This window comes from Parambassis ranga, chromosome 20 (genome assembly GCF_900634625.1).
Source record: "Parambassis ranga chromosome 20, fParRan2.1, whole genome shotgun sequence".
NCBI classification, from domain to species: domain Eukaryota; kingdom Metazoa; phylum Chordata; class Actinopteri; family Ambassidae; genus Parambassis; species Parambassis ranga.
The window spans coordinates 8,557,728-8,584,040 of NC_041040.1; the positions used below are offsets into that span (position 1 = coordinate 8,557,728).

At 38.9% G+C, this 26,313-nt stretch overlaps 4 protein-coding genes across 5 annotated transcripts; 3 read left to right on the forward strand and 1 right to left on the reverse strand.

The window, feature by feature from the left end:
• Nucleotides 1-691: 691 nt before the first annotated feature.
• Nucleotides 692-2,455, forward strand: LOC114453578 (UDP-glucuronosyltransferase 2A3-like). The gene is made up of 3 exons (XM_028433530.1): nt 692-877; nt 963-1,676; nt 1,850-2,455. Exons 1-3 carry the CDS (start codon nt 707-709, stop codon nt 2,453-2,455), a joined length of 1,491 nt encoding a protein of 496 aa, XP_028289331.1. The 5' UTR covers nt 692-706.
• Nucleotides 2,456-3,690: 1,235 nt separating this feature from the next.
• LOC114453011 (copine-3-like) lies at nt 3,691-12,320 on the forward strand. Its single transcript, XM_028432619.1, has 16 exons — nt 3,691-3,914; nt 7,118-7,287; nt 7,382-7,561; nt 7,639-7,713; nt 7,811-7,882; nt 7,972-8,049; nt 8,126-8,215; nt 9,471-9,569; nt 9,656-9,739; nt 9,875-9,934; nt 10,112-10,245; nt 10,692-10,746; nt 11,071-11,122; nt 11,222-11,355; nt 11,446-11,679; nt 11,814-12,320. The coding sequence occupies exons 2-16, from the start codon at nt 7,132-7,134 to the stop codon at nt 11,931-11,933; spliced, it is 1,623 nt and encodes a 540-aa protein (XP_028288420.1). The 5' UTR covers nt 3,691-3,914; nt 7,118-7,131; the 3' UTR covers nt 11,934-12,320.
• A 1,129-nt stretch (nt 12,321-13,449) lies between these two features.
• pkia (cAMP-dependent protein kinase inhibitor alpha) lies at nt 13,450-17,082 on the reverse strand. The gene is made up of 3 exons (XM_028433269.1): nt 17,004-17,082; nt 14,983-15,164; nt 13,450-14,806 (listed from the first exon to the last, which is right to left on the reverse strand). Exons 2-3 carry the CDS (start codon nt 15,131-15,133, stop codon nt 14,730-14,732), a joined length of 228 nt encoding a protein of 75 aa, XP_028289070.1. The 5' UTR covers nt 15,134-15,164; nt 17,004-17,082; the 3' UTR covers nt 13,450-14,729.
• Nucleotides 17,083-18,212: 1,130 nt separating this feature from the next.
• On the forward strand, nt 18,213-25,004 carry zc2hc1a (zinc finger, C2HC-type containing 1A). 2 transcript variants are annotated; one of them, XM_028433582.1, is made up of 10 exons: nt 18,213-18,320; nt 18,968-19,038; nt 19,584-19,700; nt 20,242-20,268; nt 21,318-21,459; nt 21,598-21,740; nt 22,409-22,511; nt 22,652-22,727; nt 22,961-23,065; nt 23,358-25,004. In XM_028433582.1, exons 1-10 carry the CDS (start codon nt 18,302-18,304, stop codon nt 23,491-23,493), a joined length of 939 nt encoding a protein of 312 aa, XP_028289383.1. In that variant the 5' UTR covers nt 18,213-18,301; the 3' UTR covers nt 23,494-25,004. The 2 variants fall into 2 exon arrangements, with proteins under 2 accessions (XP_028289383.1, XP_028289384.1); XM_028433583.1 differs by lacking the exon at nt 20,242-20,268.
• The last annotated feature ends 1,309 nt before the right edge of the window (nt 25,005-26,313 follow it).

Here is a 26,313-nt window from a genome sequence, read left to right on the forward strand (position 1 = left end):
TGGTGTCTTTGGCATCTCTGCTTTCCTGGACTTTTTCCCTGTTGACTGTTTGGCCAGTGGGCCTTTACTGACTACTTGTGCTCCTGGTGGTTTCATTTGTTTACCTGCCCCGCCCTAATGTGTTTCTGATCATCTTCTCTAAACTTGTGTATTTAAGCTGTTTGTCTTCCCTCAGATCATTCCCTGCCCGATTGTTTTTTGTACCTTTAGTTCTTTGTGGTTCTCCAGCCTTTTTTGAGTTTTATGTTCTCTGTGGATGACCTCGCCTGTTGCATTGGACTACTTCTGCTTTGGTTTGGTTTGTTTTAAGTTTTTCTTTGGACACTTTTGTTTGCTCTTAGTACGGTATTTTTTGTGTTTGTTTGATTTTTCCTGCTATTTATTAAAGCTCACTTTAAGTTGGACATCCTTAGTTTTTGTGAGCATCTGGCATTAGTGTTACATCTCTTTACCATGAGTAAGTCATTTTTAGCTTCAGATATAACACAATGTCTTCATGTTTTTAAACAGCAAACACAGCGTCTTTATGTTGTGTCTTTCTGATGAAGGTCCATACATTTCTCTCTTTGATATTTTAGGAGCCATGTCACTGCACTGTGTGTGTGGATTGTTTGCTTTTCTCAGTTTATGTCTGATTCCATTCACATCACATTGTGATGGTGGAAACATCCTGGTGGTTCCGGTGGGTGGCAGCCACTGGCTCAACATGAAGATCCTTCTGGAAGAACTTCATGCCAGGGGACATAACCTCACTGTGATCAAGGCCTCCACCAACTGGTACATACCAGAAAAGTCAACGCTCTACACGTCCATTACAGTAGACACTGATAAAAGTATAGAGGACTTTCTTCGTGTGTACATACAGGAGACAATAAGGGTAAGTATTGGGTCATATACTAATTTGTAAATGAATGAGTTATTACCAAAAGTTTCCATCATTTTGTCTTTCTCTATTCTTTTAGACACAGAGAGAAGGGGCTTCTTTTCTGACATTCCTTAAACTCACCAAGGATTTCCTTTCCATGATCACTATGGCCCATTCATTGTGGGTTGAAAAAATAACTCACATCATTGAAAATAAAAATATGGTCAAAAGCTTAATAGATTCACAATATGACCTGGTCCTCACTGATCCATCCACGGGGTCAGGGGTTTTACTAGCCAAATATCTCAAACTACCCTTAGTGCTGAACGTACGTTGGATCACCAGTGGAGACGGACACTTTATCTTAGCTCCCTCACCTCTTTCTTACATCCCAGTGCTGGGCTCAGGCTTAACCGACAAAATGACCTTCCTCCAAAGGGTCAAGAATCTATTGTTTTACGGTATTACATTGTTCCAGCAGAAATTCTTACTGGGACCAATTTATGATGTGTTCTGTGAAAAATATTTCGAGGGTGGATGTGACATCATCTCACTTCTTCAGGATGCAGATATTTGGCTGTTCAGATCAAATTTTGTGTTTGACTTCCCTCGGCCCACCATGCCTAATGTCATCTACATCGGAGGATTCCAGTGCAAAGAAGCCCAGCCTCTGCCTTCAGACCTGGAGGAGTTTGTTCAGAGTGCTGGGGAGCACGGAGTCATCATCATGTCTCTGGGAACTTTGGTTAATGCTTTGCCTAGAGACATTGCAGATGCAATTGCCAGTGTCTTTGCCAAGATGCCTCAGAAGGTAACAGATTCTGTGTGGTTCACTTTTCAGAATTTAAAGCTTTTTGGAATTTTTAATGTTCAATTTTTGTTCAAGATTATTCTATTTTGTCTGTCATGCAAAATATGACAGTATCATTATATGATCTGTACACTGGTGCACAAAATTGTAAATTCATATTTTCTTGTTGTCAGGTGATATGGAGACACAAAGGTGAGCGTCCCTTAACGCTTGGCAACAATACCCGGATAGTGGACTGGATGTCGCAGAAAGATCTCCTGGGTCATCCTCAGGTCAAGGTCTTTGTAGCTCATGGAGGCACTAACGGACTGCAGGAGGCCATTTACCATGGGGTCCCTGTGCTCGGCATACCTTTGTTGTTCGACCAGTATGACAACCTGCTACGCTTGCAAGAGCGAGGAGCTGGAAAGATCATTCAGTTGGCTGATGTTAATGGTCACAGCTTTGAGCAAGGCATTAAGGAAGTGCTCCATCAAGACAGCTACAGGCAAAACATGCAAAGACTGTCTCGTCTGCACAGAGATCAGCCATTAGCACCAATGGATCAGGCCATCTTCTGGGTAGAATATGTGATGCGCCACAAAGGGGCTGCTCATCTGCGTACCGAAGCTTACAAGATGCCCTGGTACTCGTACTATAATTTCGACGTACTGCTGTTTATGTTGACTGCAGTGACTCTGCTGCTGCTCTCACCATTTGCTGTTATTAGGTTTCTATGCTGCAGGAGGAAAACAGACAAAGGAGACAGAAGACAAATGACAAAAACAAAACAAAACTGACAAATCTGTGTTTAACAGTGGGAGGGGCATCACAAAGTTTAATTCCATGGTTTCACAGACGCCTAACATTCATGCTATGCTATCTGTTCCTATGTGGCGATTGGATACCAGAATTTTTCCTTTGGGATCAATAAAATATCTATCTATCTATCTATCTATCTATCTATCTATCTATCTATCTATCTATCTATCTATCTATCTATCTATCTATCTATCTATCTATCTGCATGACATGTAACTAAATTAAAACATGTAAGATAATAGTTTTGTTTGAGGTGATCTTTTTTGAGGATATTATAAAAACCTCAGTGTAAGAGCTATGACACATGTAGTAATGTGTGTGAAAAAAAAAGGAGCATGTGTGGTCTGTTTTGCCACAGGCAGTTTTTGTGGAAATCTATGAGACTGATTAGGCGCTGCCTGTTGTTCTGTGTATTTATCTGTATCACATCATCAACTGAATAAAAATCAGTGAAAAAATTACTGTGAAAAAACATAACTTCTGAAAATAGGCCATATTCAAAGTGTTTCCACAAAACAGATGGCTTGAAACAATCCGAGTCTGGAAAAAAAAGCTCTCTTTGACAGAGCACAAGCTCACATGGGTTTGATTTGAAGAATATGGATGTTGTCTTCATAAAAATCAAACTAAAAGCGTATCGATCTGTGATACAAAGCCAGAGATTTCTGAGTTTACTGATTGTAGGAGCTATTTTGTTTATTTTATTTAAATTATTATCTTCAAATTATTATTATATTTGGGTTATGTTTTGGGTATTATTCAACCCTGTAATGCTGCTTGCAGCTTTAATGATGTGCTTTTGTCCGTCGTTGCTTCCAGAGCCTTTAAGTTGGCCCTTGGGGTTAATAATTATGTGTGAATTGAACATTTAAAATGTTGGTAATATCGGTATAATGCTAAGCTGCAGGGCAGCCCAGAGCGTTAGAATAAAAGTGGGGCAGCCAAGTAAATGCAAACAGAAAACATTCAAGAACACAAATAAAACCGTTAAACGTATTCAATAAATGATATTTTAGATCTTGATCATGATATTTTAGGTCTCACGCAATATTCTTCCTTTTAAATTAATTAAACAACTACGTTAGCTTCACTATTTGGCATTTAAGCGTTGCTACAAAATTCCCTTCTTAAATGGGACTCAGATATATCGGTCCCTCTTCCATATGCAGCCGAGAAGAAACAATCAAAGCTCGCATTAGTTCCGCCACGATATCACGCCAGTAACAGTTTTCTACAGCAGAGTTACTGCAGTGTATTATTCAAACATAAACGCTAGGAAAGGTGTGTTAGACATACGACAAAAGACTCGTGATTATACGCAAGCTGAGCACAAAAGAAAATTATTTGCAATTTGAACGACTAAAGCGACCAGAAAACGTTAGCAGGGCAGTGCTGTTTGTCGACTCGAGCCACGGGTTGTTCAGCTGTTCCTGTCAGGTAAACGTTGCGACCACGACAGAAAAAAATTGAATTTTTCAGTAACTACAAATACATAAGTGTGAGTGAACTTTAATGTAATTGCACTGGGTTGTTTTTCTATCGCTCCAGGCGTTGCCACACCCACCTTAACTGCTGTAGCCTATAGCTATTTAGACTATTAACCAAAAGCTAAAACTAATGTTAGCTTGTGTAAGTGTACCGACAGTAAGTCTTTCTCTCTTATGTATTACTTTAACCCTCAGGCGTCACTTTAATTTACTACCCTTTTGTGTCATTAGGGGACAAAAAAGTCCACTTCCAGAAAACTGCTATAAAAAATTAACAGATTAATATTTTTTCTTACTTTTTTCTGCATAAATATGTTAAACAACTTCAGCCCTGCTCAAAACTACCAAACATTAAATCATTTTGAGGAATTTAACCCTTTAAATGCCAGTTTGATTACTTGATGTCACAGTCATTTTTTTATGAAAAAAACACAAAAAATGAGTTATTTTCCACAAAACAAAAGTTAGGTGGCTGAGGCATTATTTTTATATCTGTCATGGATAGGTCAAAGATTAGCCAAAATATTGAGTTTGATGCATTATTAGTTTTTGTGTAGCAGCAGTTTTAAAATTTACTACCCTTTTGTGTCATTAGGGGACAAAAAAGTCCTCTTCCAAAAAACTGCTATAAAAAATTAACAGATTAATATTTTTTCTTACTTTTTTCTGCATAAATATGTTAAACAACTTCAGCCCTGCTCAAAACTACCAAACATTAAATCATTTTGAGGAATTTAACCCTTTAAATGCCAGTTTGATTACTTGATGTCACAGTAATTTTTTTATGAAGAAAACACAAAAAATGAGTTATTTTCCACAAAACAAAAGTTAGGTGGCTGAGGCATTATTTTTATATCTGTCATGGATAGGTCAAAGATTAGCCAAAATATTGAGTTTGATGCATTATTAGTTTTTGTGTAGCAGCAGTTTAAAATGGTATTTTCCACTTAGGGCCCATTAACTCCTATTATAATACTACATTTTTTAATATCATAACTATAACAACATATAACCATGCATTTCTTGATGTAAGGGTTTCATTTTTGAAAAAAATAGTTAAATTTGACATTTTCTACTGTTCACCACTAAAATCAGCCATTAACCCATTATATTCCTATGCATAAAATCCTTGTGTTTTGCGGATGTGTTTTGGATTGTGTTCAGTAGGCTGTTTTAAGTGTGTGTGCATGTGTTTGTACATGTGTGTATGTGTCCATGTGTGTGCATACGTGTGTGTGTGTGTGGTGTGTGTGTGTGTATGCATGCATCTGTGTGCTGTTTCATGTGTCTTTGCAGTAGTCATTGTTGGTGTTAAAACTTATGTATGTAATGTCTGATGAAGTTACTTCAGTATATACACAGACACTCTTTCAAGTAAACAAAAACATGCCCCCTTCCATTTTTGAAAAAAATAGTTAAATTTGACATTTTCTACTGTTCAGCACTAAAATCAGCCATGAACCCATTATATTGCTATGCATGAAATCCTTGTGATTTCATCATTTTTTGTGGTTGTGTTATTGCACTTAGTAGGCTGTTTTAAGTGTGTGTGCATGCATGTGCATGTGTGTGTGTGTGCATGTGTGTGTGTTTGCCGTTTCATGTGTTTTTGTAGTATGTATGTTGACCTTGTAAAGCTTGTAATGTCTGATGAAGTTTCTGCAGTACACTGTCACAAACAGCCACAAACGCACTCTTTGAAGTACACAAAAACATGCCCCCCCACCTCTTCCTACTGCACTTCAAGGAGGTCAATGTGGAGAAAACACAAACAGCAGTTAGCCAGCAGCACCTGGCTGCAGTCCTGGCGTCCAGACTCCTCTTTTTCTGGATGTTTCACTTCCCTGAATCTCTCTAGCAGTTACAGGCAGCATCATTTCATCCTGAGCCTCTTCCACATAGAAACACCATCTTCATCTTGCTCCTTGGTTGTCACAGAAACAAAATTATGTTTTCTTCACCTTGACACATTGAAGGGGGCATGTTTTTGTTTACTTGAAAGAGTGTTTGTATGTCTGTAGATGGTATATACTGAAGTAACTTCATCAGACATTACATACATAAGTTTTAACACCAACAATGACTACTGCAAAGACACATGAAACAGCACACAGATGCATGCATACACACACACACACACCACACACACACACACGTATGCACACACATGGACACATACACACGTGTACAAACACATGCACACACACTTAAAACAGCCTACTGAACACAATCCAAAACACATCCACAAAACACAAGGATTTTATGCATAGGAATATAATGGGTTAATGGCTGATTTTAGTGGTGAACAGTAAAAAATGTCAAATTTAACTATTTTTTTCAAAAATGAAACCCTTACATCAAGAAATGCATGGTTATATGTTGTTATAGTTATGATATTAAAAAATGTAGTATTATAATAGGAGTTAATGGGCCCTAAGTGGAAAATACCATTTTAAACTGCTGCTACACAAAAACTAATAATGCATCAAACTCAATATTTTGGCTAATCTTTGACCTATCCATGACAGATATAAAAATAATGCCTCAGCCACCTAACTTTTGTTTTGTGGAAAATAACTCATTTTTTGTGTTTTCTTCATAAAAAAATTACTGTGACATCAAGTAATCAAACTGGCATTTAAAGGGTTAAATTCCTCAAAATGATTTAATGTTTGGTAGTTTTGAGCAGGGCTGAAGTTGTTTAACATATTTATGCAGAAAAAAGTAAGAAAAAATATTAATCTGTTAATTTTTTATAGCAGTTTTTTGGAAGTGGACTTTTTTGTCCCCTAATGACACAAAAGGGTAGTAAATTTGTTTCACCATGTTCTGGTGATGTATTTGAAAAATTTAAATTGGAATTCTAAAATGTGTCTAGAGAGAGTCTTTGTTACAAAAAATTGTGCCATATGCACCAACACAGATAAAATGGTGGCCAGGTAAAGAGGCAAAAATTACCCAAATGGACAAAAAAGTCCCCAATGACGCCCGAGGGTTAATAAAATTATTATTTAATTGCAAAACAAGTCCAGTATTTGAATATTTTTGGTCTGTAAACGGCAGAGTTTGTTAGTACTACTAAAAGTCCCATAAAATCTGCAGTATTATATATGTATTCATTCATCTTCTCCCTCATATGTATAATTGTTTTAGTACATCCAGTTGCCATGGCCACAGGTGGAGCCCCAGTACTAGGGGCCAGCCACTGTGCCACTAAGGTGGAGCTTACCATCTCCTGTGAAAACCTTATGGACATGGACATCTTCTCCAAGTCTGATCCTCTGTGTGCTGTGTACATCCACACAGGATCCCAGTGGTGTGAGGTCTGTATTGAGTTGTTGACCCTGTCTTTTTATTATTATTTTGCTTCAGCCACAGGGCATGATCTTAGATATTTTCTTTCTCTTTCTGAATTAGTATGGACGCACTGAGATGATCCTGAACAGCCTGAATCCAAAGTTTGCCAAGAAGTTTGTTATTGACTACTATTTTGAGATGGTGCAGAGACTGAAGTTTTGTGTGTATGATATTGACAATAATACCTATAACCTGGATGATGATGATTTTCTTGGAGAGTTTGAATGCACCTTGGGCCAGGTGAGCTTATCTTTATATAATACATCAATTGAACCTTCCAATTTTTTTTTCTTAATGATTCCAATGTTTGTGTCCAGATTGTCTCCAACAGGCAGATGACCCGACCTTTGTTGTTGAAGGACCCTCGGCCTGCGGGTTGTGGGACCATCACTGTGAGTGGACTCCTTTCTGGGTTGGAAAAGACAAAAGGACTCTTTCTCTGTCATATGAAAACTATGAAAACTGTAAATTGTTCAAATTTTCAAATAGATATGTGCTGAAGAGATAACAGACACCAGAGTGGCAAACTTTGAAGTGTCCGCCCGTCAGCTGGATAAAAAGGTGCTGAAGATCACAGAGATTTTCTTTACGATTAGAAACTAAATGGTTTTAGATGAAAAATAAATTACTGATTGGTCATTGTTGTTCAGTACTTGTGGTGGTCCGACCCTTTTCTGGAATTCTACAAGCAGACAGACACTGGATGGCAGCTGGCCCATAGGACAGAGGTACACAGAATTATTCCTTACTCTGCTTCCATAAAATGATTACTTATCTGTGGCATATTGTAAACTAATTATGTAGGTTATAAACAACAACCTAAACCCAACATGGAGACCCTTTCAAATCTCATTACGAGCTCTCTGTGGAGGTGAAGTGGAGAAACCTATAAAGGTAAAAGATTGTATCTGTTTGTCTGCCCTGGACTTAACCCTATTAACATAACCAGTTTCCTTAAACATGCAATAAATAATGCGCAGAGATGTGAAGATTTTCCTCTTGTGTTTTTGTGCAGTTTTTGCTGGCTTGATTGATCATACTACTCTCGCTAACTAATAATTCATCCGGTCATTGCATCTTCTTCTCATCTTTCAATGCTCCCAAACTTAAAACAAAGGATTGCTTGCAACCTGTCTGTCTGGACGTTTAATCCTCATTGCATTTACAGCATTTACATTGTTAACTGTAAAATGTTATTTGTGCATGTCAGGTGCAACCATTGTAATTTACTGTAGTAGTTACTGTCTACTCCTAACTGAACACAGAGTCTGAGTAGTTTACATTTACTTACTTACGTTTTACTGTACATTTCTTAGTGTTTATTTATTAAAGGTTCTAAATATGATCTGATATGATGTAGATCAGACCTGGGCAAAGTACGGCCCCCGGGCCAGACCCGGCCCGCTTGCGTCTTCAATGCGGCCCACGGACCGTGCACTCAAATATTAAACAAATATTTGAGTGCAAAAGTCATCTGTCGAGCACAGCATAACCAGTAACGTCTTTCACGCTGCTGTACTGCATCAGCCCATCTACTTTTTGTAGAGACACGGTCGCACTTTCTACACTTTAATAATGCTGCGCGACTATGCTGAAATGTATGGTAAAGCGTCTGGAAACTCCACAGTGCATCCAGATGTTGCTGTGGTGCTGCAGCTGAAATGTTTCATTGTCATCTGTTCTTAAAAAGCACACTTCTTGCCCAACTTTCAGAACTTTAGTTTTAGTTTCTAATGGTTTTCTTCTGTAAAAATATCTTCACATCTTCTATCTGTGCTGCTGTGCACTCAGAGTAGACATGGACACACACAGTGAGGACAGAGGAGCGAGCAGTAAATCACAGACTCTTACAAAGATGAAAATGTAACAGGAGCATATTTATAAATGTAGATACTGTGCCAGAGATCTCCAATTTATATTACTGTATTATTTATGAAAAGAAAATGTGTTGTGCTTTTCTTATGGAAGTCTATGTGGCCCTTGCAAAAAAATAATTGCCCACCCCTGATATAGATGATATCTATTTTGCTCCATTACCTAGCAGTGTGTGTGCAAGCAGGCAAGATAACATTGCTGCTGCAAATGCTGCTGTGGCAAAACCTAAATGTCCTGTAACTGTTCCAGGAAGTCTTTCTTTTTGTATCCCCAGGTTAATTGTTATGACTATCGTAGCAATGGCTCGCATGACCTTATTGGGACCTTTGAGACCACATTAGCACAGCTGCAAGTGGCAACACACATTTCCCCGGTGAGGATTGTTGTTTTCTGTGCAATTGTTTGGTTTGACTATTCATAAATTGCTGACATAAATGTGACACATATTCTCATCTGCAGGCTGAATTTGAGTGCATTAACCCAAAAAAGTTCAAGAAAAAGAACTATAAAAACTCTGGCATCATTTGTGTCAAGCAGTGCAAGGTAATGATTGGGAAGCATTTAGAACAGGAAATTTAAGATATTTCTTTACCTTCATTACACTTTAAATTCGCTGATTATTGGATCACTATTATTCTACTGTTTAGCATACAGTTAATATTAAGTTTACTCTTTCAGGTGGTGAAGGAATATAGCTTCCTGGATTTTATTATGTGGGGTTGCCAAATCAACTTCACTGTAAGTTTTGAAGTGTTCAGCATGACATGTAACTGAATTAAAAACAAGTAAGATAACAGTTTTGTTTGAGGTGATCTATATAGATTTAACTGCTCTGGACTTGATATGTGCTACGTTATGTATCTTTACATTTGGGAGCTGAATATCACCTTTAATCCCTTTTTGAACTTGGCACAGATTGCCATTGACTTTACTGGCTCTAATGGGGATCCAAGGACTCCTCAGTCCCTCCACTATATCAGCCCGGAGGGCTTTAATGAATACCTGATGGCCATCTGGGCTGTAGGAAATGTCATCCAGGACTATGACAGGTACATTTTTCAGTCACTCAAGTGCAAGCCTGTGATAGCTCAGTTGGTAGAGTGGAGGACTGGCTTGATAAAAGGAAAGACTTTTATCTAGTTTTACCCACAAAAATACTATAGAGACTGGTATAGATGACTTGCCTCTGATGGGACTCAGTATATAGATAGACAGACGGAGGAATGTATAAGGCATATACAAAATAGCCATGAGCAATCTAAACTGTGTTTAAAATTTGTCAGTTACAATCAGTCCAGAGTGACAGGCCAATATGGTGTTATATAATATGGTGCGTTGTGGGACTGTTTGTGGTTCATTATTGGTCTATTTAGAGTAAGCCATATTACACACCATATTAACACTTGCTTAACAAGTGTCGTATGAACTTAACAATCCTGCCTTAAATGTAGCCTTAGGACCTATTTGAATGACAGATAACTCTGCTTCCATGCAGCACCAAGATGTTTCCTGTGTTTGGGTTTGGAGCCCAGGTCCCCCCCTCTTGGCAGGTATGAAAAACTTGTTTCAGTTGTTTTTGTTGTTTCAGTGCCACATCACATCATAGTAGTCAGGTATCTATGGGAATGCTGCCAAAGACCTTTTTCATTTCAAACTGCTTCATTCTGGTTTATCTTAAGCTTTTGTATCAATATCTTTAAACTTCCTTCTTTTTCTTACACAAAACGATAGGAAAAAAAGCACTTTATGCTCTCTATATATTCTTCTTCTTTGTATGTTTTGTCATTGATCTGGCTGGCAGTGTGTTTTGTACCTAGACAGGAATAACGTTTTACTGTCTCAAGAGTGTATAAGTTTATTACACATGCCTACAGGTTTCCCATGAGTTTCCAATCAATTTCAATCCATCACATCCGTTCTGTGAAGGTACATTTAAGCTTGTCACAAGATTGTGTTTTGCTGTTATAAGTTGTTCAGTAAGACTAAACTGGAGCTTCTTTGTTATTGTGCATATGTGAAATGCAGGCATCGAGGGTGTTGTGCATGCCTACCGGCAGTGTCTGCCTCAGGTAAAGCTCTGGGGTCCTACCAACTTTTCTCCAATCATCAACCACGTAGCCTGCTTTGCCAGACAAGCTCTCCATCAGAATACAGCCTCCGTAAGTAGTCAGAGAATATTAATGTGCTCTTAAGTTTTTGTATACTCCACATTTGTCGGTGTCTGATCCATTTTCTCTGTCCACGTGCAGCAATACTTTGTGCTGCTCATCATCACAGATGGAGTGATCACAGACATGGACCTGACGCGTGCTGCAATCGTAAAGGCCTCCTGTCTGCCCATGTCTATAATCATAGTGGGTGTCGGCGGTGCAGACTTCAGTGCAATGCAGTTCCTTGACAGTGATAACAGATTGCTGGTTTCACCCACTGGTGATGTCGCCTCGCGAGATATCGTTCAGTTTGTGCCTTTCAGAGATGTTCAAGTAAGCAGTAGACTTTGTTGTATGGCTCAGACAAAATGTGCATATATATAAATTCAGTAGAGAACAATATATTATTAAATATCATTGGCTTCAAAGGGTAATTTGCTTTAACTTTTCCTTCCTGTAAACTGCAGGGAAGCAGTGTGGCCCTGGCCCAGAGCGTCCTGGCAGAGCTCCCTGATCAAGTTACATCCTTCTTCAATGCTTACAAACTGAGACCACCTAATAAATTCAGTGTCACTGACATGTCGTAGAGAGGCAGATGAGACTAACCAAAGCACCTCATATGCAAACATCTTAAATCAACAGGGTGGGAGAAAACAATGAAACTATAAGAAACTGCAAATAAGTATCTAAAATGTTTTGCATGCAAGTTCAGGTTTGCAAAAAGAAGTGCGTCCGTGGGGCATGTGTAGTGCATGCTCATATTTGTAGATTAGATGTCTGTATTTAATGTATGTTATTCCTAGAAAATACCCATTTTTATTTATTTTTATTTTATTTGTTTGACTTTTTTTTTGCCTTGTGTATACGTCTGTGCATGGATGTATAGCTCTCATTACATGGAGCATCTCTGTTGATTGATCCTGCCATGAATTTAATATGCTAGTGAACACTGAAGAAACAACTGCTTTTTCCTTCCCGGTGCTCATGTTTTTCAGTTGAAAGTCAGTAAAAGGAAATATCTACTCATTTTGGTGACTTGTACTTTGTTCTGTGTAAGAACAACCACCATGAAGTGATTTATAAAGAAACAAAAGCTGCATAGTGCTTACACCGTCTTTTCTGGAACAATGTGAGTGACTCAACACTAGGTGGCAGTATTTGCATCGCCTCTAAATGGTGAACCTCCTACCAAGAATCATCATGAGGTAACCAGGGACTTGCAAGTTTAGTGTTGTCCAAGTAAGTTAAAGCATGTGTACACCTTTCAGATTGTGTGATAGTTTGTAACACTGGAAGTAACGGGTAGGAACTGCTTTGGTAAAATTAACTTTTTGCCAAAGTTCAATGCTTGTTTGTCATTCTGTTTAGATTTTTCATTGGAATTCATTGGGAGTGACTGGACATCCCGGTCTGACACTTTGGTTCACTAGGAACATTTTTTAATCCAGTTTGAGTTGTGCCATGAATTACATGAATGCTATGTCTTAATTTAAGAGGTAATTTACATGTTTTAAAGGAAGTTTTTAACATAAATTACATTACATTTTATTATCTGTTGTTTAACCTCTACAGAAGTAGATCCTGACACACAGTGCCTGGTATCATCTGACTCCTCGGTGAGTAATCTAATCTAAATTAACCTGGGACCAAAGTCCTGTTGACTACAGGGTTTTGTTAAAAGTACAACAAAACAACTGTGAAAGGAGCTGTTATATATAAGTTGCCACATATAAGTTGGCTGGTTGTGTCCTGTATCATATTATCTATAGCAAGATGCATCGAAATAATCCTTTCAATAATAATGTACTGCTATTCCTGACCCCTGTAACACACTGTCCACATGCCCCTGACCTATTTAATTTCATTTCTTATAAAAAAGAAAGAAGCAAAAGGGTCACTCTAAATATGCCATTGATGTAACAAAGTCCTTTTTATGCATATCAATTATTGGTGTAACAACACAAGGCAGTGTACAATTAAAGTACTCAAAGGGATGGTTCTTTTACTATGAAAAGGATGACCGACAAAAACTGTAAAACTTAACTGGCCTGTACAATCCCAACAAATTCTAATACAGGACAGGAATACACACACAGACAAACACACCTCTAATAAACAGTAATACACTGGTGTCACTGTCAGTAGTGCAATGTTTCTAATCCCCATCAGCAAAAAAATAAAAAGATTTGCCTGAATCCCCAACCAGAAGCAAATTACAGTAAAACCTCACACACTCACACACACACCTGCGATAAATGGCAGCGTAATCTACTGTCAGAAAACAGTATACCTTGGACACTTTTTGTACTTAAGAGATCTTCTGCATCCAGTCACAGCATAGGAGGGTAAAAGCATTGTTTTCAAAACTGTAATTTCATATGTGTAATTATCTAAATACAGTACCTGGCAAAGTTAGAAAATAATTTCCAAGATCTTTTTATAAATTTACATACGACCAGACTGCAGATTGACTCTTGGCAGCAAATTTCTTTTTTACAATGCTGTGTTCTAAGGAGGAAGACATGCATTATCACAATAGCTGCATCTGTGAAGACTGACAGTGGACACAAAAGGGTTAATGGATATTTACTCAGTCAAGGTTATGGGTCAGTGCAAGAGGAAAGCAGGAGAAGCAGAATAGCTTAGAGTCTGTCATCATAACAGTCAAGAGTGAATCAGTCTTCCTGTGTGTACTCCCTGTGATCGCGGCCTTCAGCTGACCAATCTATGTAATATTAAAAATACACAACGGCATGCAGCGTTATTTTTCCCACATTTCTGTATGACCCAAAGTAAACAAATACTCAGGAAGAAATCATGACAAGAAAAAGACTGGAGACAGTCAGCACAGACAGAAGGAGCACATGTGTGCAGGCGTGGATTCAAGAAGAGCAGAGGAAGAGTAAATGTCCAGTCACTGCCCTCATTTTAGCCGCATCAGTGATGATTGATTCAAGGCGATGGGGGAAGGGAAGACAACTTTTTTTTTTCTTTTAATTCTATGGTATCCGTTAAGCTTGCCCCTAAAACCCTGGATGGCCTCTTTTTTTCCCCTGTCCACAGGGCTGGCTGTGGTTGCTGATGCGACGCTGCATTCACCATATTTCACATCTAATCTCATATCAGCAACCACAAAGGAAAGGCGGCAAGGAAAGGAGGCATTTTTAAGAAACTTGGCACCCACCAGAGTACCCGAGACTGCACTGTGGTTGCCATAGTGATGACTTCCTGATGATGGTGGGACGGTGGCAGTAGAGGATTTTGCTGTTTCTTTTCATAGTCATTAGATACAGTGGCCAGTCGGAGGCATATACCATTCAGGGATGAGATCAAGAAAACCAAGAGTCTGTTTGAGTCCTTGAATGTCTGATGGTCCTTGCTACTCAGCTGCCCTCAGCTTTAGTCTCCTCTTCTTTAGCTGGAGAGTCCGGGCTGTTCTCAGCATCTTCTCCTTCATCACCTGACAAACAGACAAAGACAGACAGAAAGTTTAATGCATTAGTTACTACTGTACCTATTATACCAGTGACTTAATTCTTTACCTATTTACATATCTGGACGTTAAATGCACATTATACATATGTAATTCTCATACATAACTATGTCTGACTTCATATTACCCATGATGCTTCTCACCTGACTTGTTGATGTTGAGCTGTGCCAGGCTTTCTGACAGGTCAGAGGGTCCCTGCCCTGCGGGGGCTGCTGGGATGTCATGGATGGCATTCCTGCGGCCGGATCGTCGAGAAGCGATGAAGTCCTCATAGGTCGCCTCAACATCCGTCATCGCTGACACACCTCACCATAGCATGGCTTTACTACACGATACAGGTGACAAACGCAAACATAAATACACATTTAGAGAAGAGTGACTGAAATTTTTAAGAATTTGTGCAGCTTCTCCTAAGTAGCTTTACATTTATGTTGATAAGAAAAAGGTGTCAGTGGAATACCCATGCATGCACTCGTTCAATACAACCCTCCCTCTGCTTATGTTATGATCTAATCCCTGATTAATCTATTTTAATCTCGGTGTAGGGTACGGGCAACACTGGTGATGCAGAAGAGTCAAGTTCTGCTGAAAGAACACTGAGGACAGGAAACACAAATGATGCAGCACAGAAACCCAAAATGCACACTCCAAGTGGTAATTATGGCACAAAGGGGGGGGAAGTACTGTCATTCCACTTGGAGTAAGCATGGAGTACAATGCGAACTGTGTTGCCACGGAGATTTAGGTTAAACCCTCTGTTGACATTTTAACGCTCTGTTTCAATCTGCCTGTGGGTGAGGCTGCCCTTCAGCTCTGAGCAGGTTCAGGCTTTGTTGTCCCATTTTTATTAATTAAAATCTGCCATTGAGAGATTTTTTATGGTTTTAATTTGAGCACTTTTCTTTGATTATAGACTTGAAGCTGCACAAAGAAAATCAGTTCAAGGACAGTTTGGTTTGGGTCTAAGTTTTTTTTTGTAAAGATGACCTCAGCTAACACATTTCGTTGTGGCTATTTTCAGAGCCGTGCAAGCTGTGATTGACCACGGCTATTTTTGGATGACTCTACTGTCATCATCGAGCATGCTCCTACTCAGCTGTCATTCTCAAAATGGTGTCAAAATGAGCAAGACACAAGAAACGTTGACCATATACTGTTTGAGATAAACAAATGATGCTCTGTTTGTACATAAAGGGATCAGCTCTCTTAGTTTAGTTTAAGTTTTAGTTGGATGAAGATAGTTTAATCTAAGGAGGAGTTTTCTATTTGATGTCAAGAGCAATGACACATGCTTCCTATTCCCATATTCAATGAAATATTAATTGACAGTTTTCATAATTTAGTCACACTGTTGCCCCCATGATGTAGAACATCAGCCGTTCAGCTGTGTGTGCTCTTGATGTCCTTATGACTTCACTCCCATGTGGTAACTGGAGCTCAGCTGGCCTGAACAATAACACACACACACACACATATATATATATATATATATATATATATATATATATATATATATATATATATATATATATATAATGTTAATACAACCTACAAGACTCTCTGTCACAGACTAAAACAGGAGACAATCTGACTGCTCCTGCTTTGCAACCACTTGATTAGCTGTGCTGCCAAACAGAAAATTAGCAGTGATGAGGATGATGAGTCTGAGAAACTTGCCAGTTATTGTAGGTGGCATGGGCATAACTGGGACTGATGCCCAACCCACTCTGTCTGTACAAATGTAGAATACATATAGTGTGTTGCTGGAGCTTACATGACATACAATCATCACAGGATTAATTTAATAACAATATATTGCCTTATTCTGTATAAGCTGTAAGCAGTCTACAGAAAACATTTATGTCATAAATAAATTATGTATCAGCCATGCGCTTTTGCGCATCTGACGCGCGCACCTAATGGACTGAAATCGTTAAGTTTCTGAATACCTCCAGCCTTTACATATAATCTACACACACATGCTGCTATTGCAGAAGAATCGACACGCTTCAATGCCAGCCATATGCCATCCTCTGATCACAAAGACCCCCGCGGAGCGTCAGTGCCAGTAAACGCAGCCTGTACGATAGTAACGTTACGCATGCAATTCCAAGGTATGCACACTGTGCGCCTGCAGTTATTATGATCATGATTAGTCAGGTACCTGTTCGGGCTAAAAAAAAAAGCTTCCGAATATTCGAAGGGGTCAATCACATCAGCTTGAATCTCGCCACGGTGCTCACATTACGCTCATAAAGAGGAATCACCAACGTCAAGCTATAGTGCCAGAATAAAACTACTTCCGGGTACCATTTTTCAAAATAAAGCACCATTCGTGTGCATTTTACAGTGATCCTCGTTTGTCTATAATCAAATGTTACACATCCACATATTGGAGTAGTTAGAAGTAGTTAGGTACACTATTATGAAGGTAATATGCATTGGTGAATAATGTAGGCTGAGCCAATATTGTCCTCAGAAGTATGGGGGAAAACAATTGTGTGTGTGTGTAAAGAGAGGGAGGAGTGAGGGGGAGTCTCTGTGAGAACAGCGATCCTGTTGTGATGACGGCTGATACAGCCATTCAATAACGTGTTTATGCTCTCACTGCTTCTGTCCATGAATCACTCCATTCAAAAGGACACATGTTCTCCATGTGGGAAACTGGCAACTTTAGAGTGTTTGCTTTGAGCTAACAAAGGCAGCAAAAGAGCTCACTGATCTCCTGATATAATGATAGTTATTTCTAAATGAGAGCATATTTTCCAGATAAGATTGAATAGCAGTATATATGTATATATACTTTCTTTATCTTATCTGGATATATCTGGATAAATTGTTGAACAGAATGCCATATTTGGGAATAATACTGGGAGGCAGAGGTTGACTCCCACGCCCCACCTGCTGTCCGGAATACACACTGCATGCATCCAAACTGTGCAGTATAACAACCAATGGGATAATTGGATGTTAGTACATCAAGCGGCACCGGACAAGTCAGTTGCTATTGGCAGCCAAAGATCAATCATATCAAGATAGTTCAATCTCGACATGAAAGCCTAAAGCTGATAATGTACCATGATACAGGCACCACACAGACTGTGGATACATTATTATTAGATTTCTGTCAATATAATTAATTAATGATTTTATAACATATGCAAGAATTCACGTAACCGTAATAATGATTGATCACACACATAATATTTAGTTACATAAAAACCTAAAAAGAAAAAAATAGCATATGTAGATATAGCGATTATATTGAGAATGTACTAAACCGTAATTTACTGTGTATAATGTGTAATTTGATGGCAGATTATAAAAGTAACACCACACATTTACGACAGTTTTCTCCTTTTTGGCAAAACCGGAAGTACGGAGGAGATAGTCCTCTTGTTTTGTCTGGCTACGTTTCGCCGTTTGGAACAACAGCAGCAGCATCAGACAGCAGACAACCTAATGATGGAAGAATTTGACGGTGAGTTATATTCTTGTCCAAGTGTTTATTTTAGTGGTTTTGTGGCAACGTTGAGCTCACAAGTTTTTTGTCTTACTCTTCTAAAGTCACGTTAGATGGTTCATTTCTGCTTTGGCGTAACAGTTTTGACAGCGACCTCTTTTTTTGTTTGGGATTTAGCCCAAGTAATGCTAGGTAACAGAAGGGCCAAAGATGAAGCTAGCAGCTGACTGACTGTCTCTGAATGGGTGTGATCCCTAGCTACAGTAGCTCTCCAGTGTTAGCATGATGCTAACTCATAACCGTTTAAATGAATGAACCAGTTCACCATATGCAGGAATTCTGAAGAGGTTAAATGTTTTGAACACTTTCTGTTATTTTACTGAGGACATATAAACTTAAACGCCATTTTTGTGTGTATTTTTAAAAGAAAACTTAGCACATGCCTGTGTACCTAGCCCTAGCCATTATTAGCGCTTGGAAATAATTGGGCTTGACTGTAGCTTTAATCAAAAATAAAGGCAACACTAGTCGTTGTGGAGAAATCGTTGTTTTCTATATACGGTGTAAGTGAGAAAGTATTTATTGTTTCATAAGAAATCCTGTGTTCTCTGTCAGGGCAGTGAGGGCAGACCTGGCTCATTTCTGTACTTTTGTCCTTCTTGCAGAGGCTGATGGTCCTGCTGAGGATCGGATTCAGTGTAACACCTGTAAAAGATGTTTTTTCCCAAAAGTCCTGGTAAAAAAAAAAAATCAACACTCTATTTTGGGTGGCAGCACTCTGCACTGTTCTTATCAGCTGATTGAAAATCAGCTGTTTGGAAAAATAATGTATCACTGGCTGTGATCCAAGTAACCCACAGGCCTGTCTTAAGAGCTCTTCATAGAGAAGATTCAAGTGTTTTTTTTATCAAAGCAATATGAGTTATTTTGTATAATATTTTATGTTTTTGCAGTTTTATCATCAGGTAAAAGGTTAAAATGGATTTTTAATACTTTAAAGGTATAATGTTTTCAATATGTTATTGAACATATGGCTTCCTGGTGCACACATTTGTGCTCTAATACAAGCACTTAGCCTTATTACTTGATAATGGCTGCACTAATGCATGATTCTAGATGTGTGTTAGGAGGTTTAAACTATTGAATGCTGCATTGAGTAGGTTACACAACATTGTACTTTGCAGTTCTGTTTCTGTTTACATTGTTACTCACAGACATTATGATCATTTTGCATTCTGCCATTTTTGTTTTGTTTTGTGTGTATATTCCTTCTTCCTGCAGGAAAAACATGCTAAAATCTGCCAAAAGTCAGCAGCTAAAAGGAGAAAGGTTTTTGACTCCAGTAGACAGAGAGCTGAGGGAACAGACATCTCAACACTGAAACCCTTAAAACCAAAGGTAAGCCTTCATCTGAGTGCACATACTTTCAATGTTGTCTGTTTGAACCCTACATTTCGTATGCGACTTTTTGTTATTTAATTCATTCAGTGTCGTTATTTTCTTATTTATATTGGTCATAGCTCTGATTATTTTTCAGTTACTCATCATTAACATGACCCATCAATCTAATTTAACCCAATATAAAATAAATCTATAAATCTACCCCCTCTAAATAGTTTAAGTACAACTAAACTTTAGAAGCAAATACAGTTTTAGACTGGTTTGATAGAATGTTTCCATAGTCTCCAGGCTGCTGGTATGAGCTTAAAAACAGATGAAACAATGAATTTTTGCTGCCAAGTTGATAGTCTTGTGGATCATGTGAACACTTGTAACTTAATTAAGATCAGAGGAGGACCAGCTGTAATAATGTGCTCTGTAATAATCTTTACCTCTGTGAACAGCTCATCTTAGAATCTTTGCTGTTCCATGTCGGACATTCAGTGTTTTGTGTTAACAGCTTATTATCAAATATAAATCATTTTCAATTGTATTTCAGTCACAAAGTTCAGCTGCTGCTGTGAAAGTAAGTTGATTTGCTTTTTTAATTTGACATGGTTTTAGCAGCACAAATAATCCATTGAAAGTATTCACTCACATATTCTGGCTTTATAAATGCTGCTTTCTTTGCTTTGGGGCATTGGCTTGAATAGGCTAGAGGTGACTTATGCTGGGATTTATTTAAAAAAATCAGTGATGTTTTGTATTTTCCTGTCTTCAAATTTTTACTAATTGCATTCTGATGTATATGAATTTATATCATTTTTCTTTTACCTTTACTGTCTTTATTTTAATCTTCTCTGGCTGTACTATGGACACCCCCTTGGTGTTTAAGGCTCAGATTATACTTTGACAACTATAAGCTGCGTTTATTGCTTTACTGGCATGGAGATTGTCATAAAGTTTTCTGTAACAAAGGCTCGCTAATTCATTTGTGCCCTGTTTGAGTATGTCTGTCTATTGCCAGATGGTGATTAGGGTGGCAACCCAAACATGTACACCTTTTTCTTCTTCTTGGCTTCAACTAACCGTTGCACACTCACTCTGTTCTCCTACTGGAATAACAGTGTTCTCAGCTCTAAGATATGAACAGGATTATCTGTTATGTCGTTCTCTTAAGCAATTTTGAGAACCTTGAAGAATATACTGTAAAATATGGAGGGAATTAAGAAAGAATAGTCATTTTATTGTATTAGAATCATGTGTGTGCGCTTTTAGACTAATAACTGTAACTGTATAGGAGGACTCGGAGTCGGTGTGTGTCATGTTGCCACAGAAGCGGCTCAGTGAACTACTTCTGTCAGTAATCATCAGCTTTAGATTAGACTCTGACTGTCACTATGTAAAGACTGATTTAAGAGTAGAGAGCATGAGAGCTGCCTTCTTAAACTGACTTTGTTTTCAATCATTTTCCAGCTTGTAAGTGAATATGATCATTAAACACTTCCAATGGTGTTGGGCCTTCCTGGTGGCTTATTAGTTCTTATTTTATTAATATAAAGTGATAAACTGTATTTATATAAAAACAAACTGGTGTAACAGAGCATCCCTTCCATTGTGATGTTTTACTGTCAGGCAGAACCACCGAAGAAGTCATCCAACTGGCGTAAGAAACATGAGGACTTCATTGCCACCATACGCGCTGCCAAGGGCATCAATCAGGTCATGAAAGATGGGGGACCATTGCCCCCACCGCCTCCTCCTAGTTATGACCCAGGTAGCATTTTATTCTGTAGTGAGCTGAATTAAGAAGAAACAGAAGAGTGATTGTAAAATCTGTGACTGCATTATGGGTAATTTATCTGCAAGTACTGATAAGTACTGTAAATGTTCCCACGGCCTGTTTTGTCTTTAGACTACATCCAGTGCCCTTACTGTCAGCGGCGGTTCAACGAGAGTGCAGCTGACAGACACATAAAGTTCTGCCAGGAGCAAGCTGCCCGTATGCCGAGCAAAAGCAAGCCAGGAGATGTTAAGAAACCTCCTGCTCGCACACAGGTACGTGCCTGACAAACGGCAACAGAAACTGCATGCTCGGCTGGAACATAGCATGCAGCGATTGGAATGTGTCTATATGTGTGTGTAGCCACTCTTGGCCACACAAATCCTAACAAGTCCTTGTATTTTGTTACCATTATGAGACTTCCTTTTACCAGCAGACGTACACGTGACCAGTTACTTAGCAACAGCTATGATGCATAACTGGACAAGTTAAATGAGTTGCTAATAAAAGCAGCAGAGTTCAAACCATTCTGATAAAGAGCTTTGCGGTCCAGTACATATACAGGATTGACTTCATTGTTCATTCTGTGTTTTTGTTATTACTTGTTAGAGATCTGTGAACTCATTCAGTTTTCCTCATTTCTGCATCCTTCTGTAGTTTTCCTGCTCACAGCAAAATGTGACTACAAGTGACACATGCTACCACAATAAGTATTTTCAGTATAAATGCAGAAGTGTCTCATTCTTCTCTGTGTACATGTAAACTTCTGGTGTTAGCCCTCTTCCAAACGTACTGCTTCAGCAGCTGTATCTGCTGCTCCACCCCTTTACAGAAGACTACAGCCATTTTTCACCCATGAACTCTGGTCAAGGTCCTGGCAATCTAATCTGGACTTTGTCTAGTAGTGCCTGTTTTAATTTGTTGTGCATATTTTTGGCTGCAGTACAAACCTGCTCCTGTGAAGAAGGCCACCCCTCCTGCTGCCTCAACGATCCCTTCAGCTTCCTCTCGTTTACCCCAGAGATCAGGCATTGGCCAGCCCACTGGTAAGACAGGACAGCTGTGTCGTTCAGTCCCAACAATATATTATCTACACATCCAACTATTGTGTATATTTGTCACAGATTTTCAAATAATTGCTTTTGGAAATAGACATTTTTTCATCTCATTATGTCTCTCACTAAAGGAATCCCCTCTAGTAAGGTCACTTCAGCAGGTTCAGTGAGGAGTAATGTGTCCGGCCTCACAAGCCCACCATCAGGGTTAGTGCACACATGCACATGTGTTTTCAATTCTGTAATCTAGGTTAAATATATTGATGTACACTTGCACAGTTTATAACGTTTAAGTCTTGTATTTTATGACACGTCAGTATAGCTGTGATTGTAGCAGCTCAGTTGCACTTGTTTTTATAGATACCCAGTCATCTATAGAGTTTATATTTAATACATCATTGTCTCTCTTTGTCTGGTCTTGTCTTGTGTTTGTCTGTCAGTGTGGGAAGTAAGACTCGAGCAGTGAGCTCTGGCTATGGCTCTGTGAGGAACAATCAGTCTGGAATTGGACTCAATAAAAAGAAAGTAGACGGCTACATATCCAGGTGAATTCACTCCCAGACATTTGCTCTTCAGAAGGCACCTATTCTGACCTCTTGTGGTTTGGTGTTGTATGGCATGTTGAGTTTCAGAAGTATGATGTATCTTTAGGTAACTTTCTACTGTCCTGTGTATATTCTAGAAGAATTAAAAAACACACATGTATCTTCAGAGGATGACAATAGCTGTCAGATTATTTCCTAGAAAATCCTAAAAATCCTAGAAATATTTTAAGCAGCCCTGCTTACTTGTATATAAATATAAAATATGCTTTGTCATCTTTGTCTGAATGCTCAGGGATGACGTCGATGGTGGGAATGACGTTGGCAATGGTGGCATGAAGAGCAAGTTCTGCCATGCTTGTGGGACCAAGTACCCTGTTGAATCTGCAAAATTCTGCTGCGAGTGTGGGATCAGAAGGATGTGTATCTGATGGAGGTCAGGAAAAAGAGAGGCCGGAGGATAGTAGAGATGCACTTACACCTTAAATTAGCATCACAGAGTTTCACCAAAGCTACTCAAAACATTGACACCAGATCTGTCTTTACTGTCACACAATTGGTGACATCATCTCCCAACAGGCCTATGGTGCTGGATTTCTTTTATTACAGGCTTTATTAAATAAAGATAGGCTGGTGAGACCACAACACATTTTCATGCACTCCCATGACCTCATGTAGAGGCCAAAAATTACATAAAGTCATGTCATAAAGAGGAACTGCAGTGATGAACGTTGACTTTCAGCATGATTATCAAGGTAGTGTCATATGGTGGAACAGGCCAGTGCTAATTGGTTAGCAATTAAACCCCCATATGCACTGGCATTGTGGACATACAAATGGATTTCATAGTGGAACTGGTCTGGTGTTACATCAGTGCTGGTAATCTTTAATTAGCTCCCCTCACACAGCTGGATTTGCTCACATATCAATGCTGTTACTAGTAACATATTAACATGACAGCAGTACGAGTAGAGGCCATGGGTTTGTAATGACAGAAAACATTTTCGGTTCAGAGGGTTTAGAAATAATCTACAATAACAGAAACTTTAGGTGCATCTTTGGAAGACAGTAAAGGAGAGATGAGAGTAGAGTCGGTTGGAAAATGTGAGAAAACGGAGGGGTCTGGGATTGCTCTGAGGCGAGTGTGGTTGTGCCCCTGTATTTCAATCTCTGTTCAACCTTGATCTGAAATGGATTCCTTAATCCCACCTGTCCCCGCTTCCTTCTAAACAGAGTTCCTATTAAAGTGCAATATGATAGACTACTGAAGAAAGGGGACGTGGTTGTCTGAAGGAAATGTGTTGGACTTTTATCTTATCGCTCTGTTTAGACAGTCTAAATATAAACCAGCTGATGAAAGGTCAGAGCTCCCTTAAGGTCACTGACCTTTAAGCATGGCAAGCAAATGTTTCCATATTACCCTTGTAGATAAATGTAGCATTTACTCAGTTCATTTGTATTTCATCTTGTTTTATATGGTTAAATTGCTTATTTATTTTCTTATTCCCTTTCATTTTGACTTTGTAAACTACAACTTCATTCCTCTGTGTTCATGGGATTTGTTTAAAACCTAAATGCATCAGGATGTGGTTGCTATATTGCAGTATTTCTATTGATTCAGTATCAGTGCGTATTATATTTAAGATCAAATGTACAGCACTGTCACTACTGTCATCTTAAATAGTCTTGGGTTTATCTCTGTGCTTGATTTAAGAGACTGCCTATCACTCCACTGAATTAAATTCACTGTGCTAGTTTGAGACTAAAAGAAAAACTGGCAAATTAGGAGCTTTGTTCCAAGAAGCGATCTATATTTACACGACTAGTAATGTTTCGACAGACTGTCTGGGTGTATTTCCTGTACTGATTACAACAGTTGTTAGCCTGGTTACGGCAATGCCATGTATACCCACCATCATTAAACTTCTGTGTTGAAAACTGGGATCCAGTTTTGTTTTTGAAGTGAGAATGGATGGAGTAACACAGAGAAGAGAAGTAAAAACATGCTTCAACTGCACTTTAGATATAAATATATTTGGAATACATACGCCACGTAACATACAAAACGTTCGTAAAATTGCCAAAAAATATATACATTTTACAGGCTGACATTAGGAGCATTATAAAATATAATATGTAGTACCTGGCAGGAAGTGAAAGCTGGCAATAGAAGCAAAGACTGCATATGCAGGTTTTCACATTTTTAGTGTGCAAACCAACAAATGTAAAACCACAAATATGGCGGTTGAACTTTCTAACTTCCTGTGCTACAGTAAATGCTTAATACGGCACCATTAATCAAAGCACCAACTGAACGTGAAAAGAAAGCTTCCTTTACAGGCATCCCAGAAACGAACAGGGTGTGTGAGCTGAATTCATCCATCTGTGACAGAAAACGCACTTAATATATCACTCATACTCAATGGTTAATCAATATATGTCATCAAGGAGAGTACCAATGACTTGAAACACAGCCTAAAACAACTCCAAATGACAGAGGAGCTTTTAGATAACCAAGATAACAAAGATGTGTTAGGGCTCGTCTTTCTGTTCTAAAGTGAAAGCAAAAGTGTATCTGAGCACCTTATTTCCTGGTCATGCTTCAGCAGTTGTTGCCAAGTGCTTCTAATGTCATAGCATATTGTTTGCAGCTTCATTGCTGAGAAACATTTTGTATAGCTGCATGTGGACTACTACAAAATACAGCTTAGTCTCCCTTTTCAACACACCTTCAACAATCTAAGAGCTTTGTCCTGTATTAGAGTTCATAAGACGTTATGTTAGCTGCTGGTAAAAGCACAGCACCTCTGTGCCATTTGGCTTAATAGCTTGTTTCTGCGTAGCTTAGAAACGTGTCTGTCATACCAGGGTATCTCAAACAACTTTGCTGTAAGGGCCCGGTGATGTTACACCTCGGTTCTCCAAGGCCCTGCGTAGGCCTTTATATGAGTGTGTTTTCTGAGTTGACTTTCAGAAATTTTGTGTTCCTGGCTGTCGAATGTGAAAACGCCGTCGTGCAGAGGTATGTTGAATGAAAAGGCATCATCGTTTTTTTTACTGTCATCTGACTCAGCTGGGGAGATCGCAGCATGGCGGGCAGATTTCAGAGAGACAGAGCCGACCAAATCTAGACTGCAGACCAGCATTGCACAAGAGCTCCAGAGGTTTATCCTGCATCACAGGCAGCAGATCACTCATATCTGGGTTGGTGAACGGATCTTGTGGCCATTGCTTTTTCCGTGAGGTGGGAT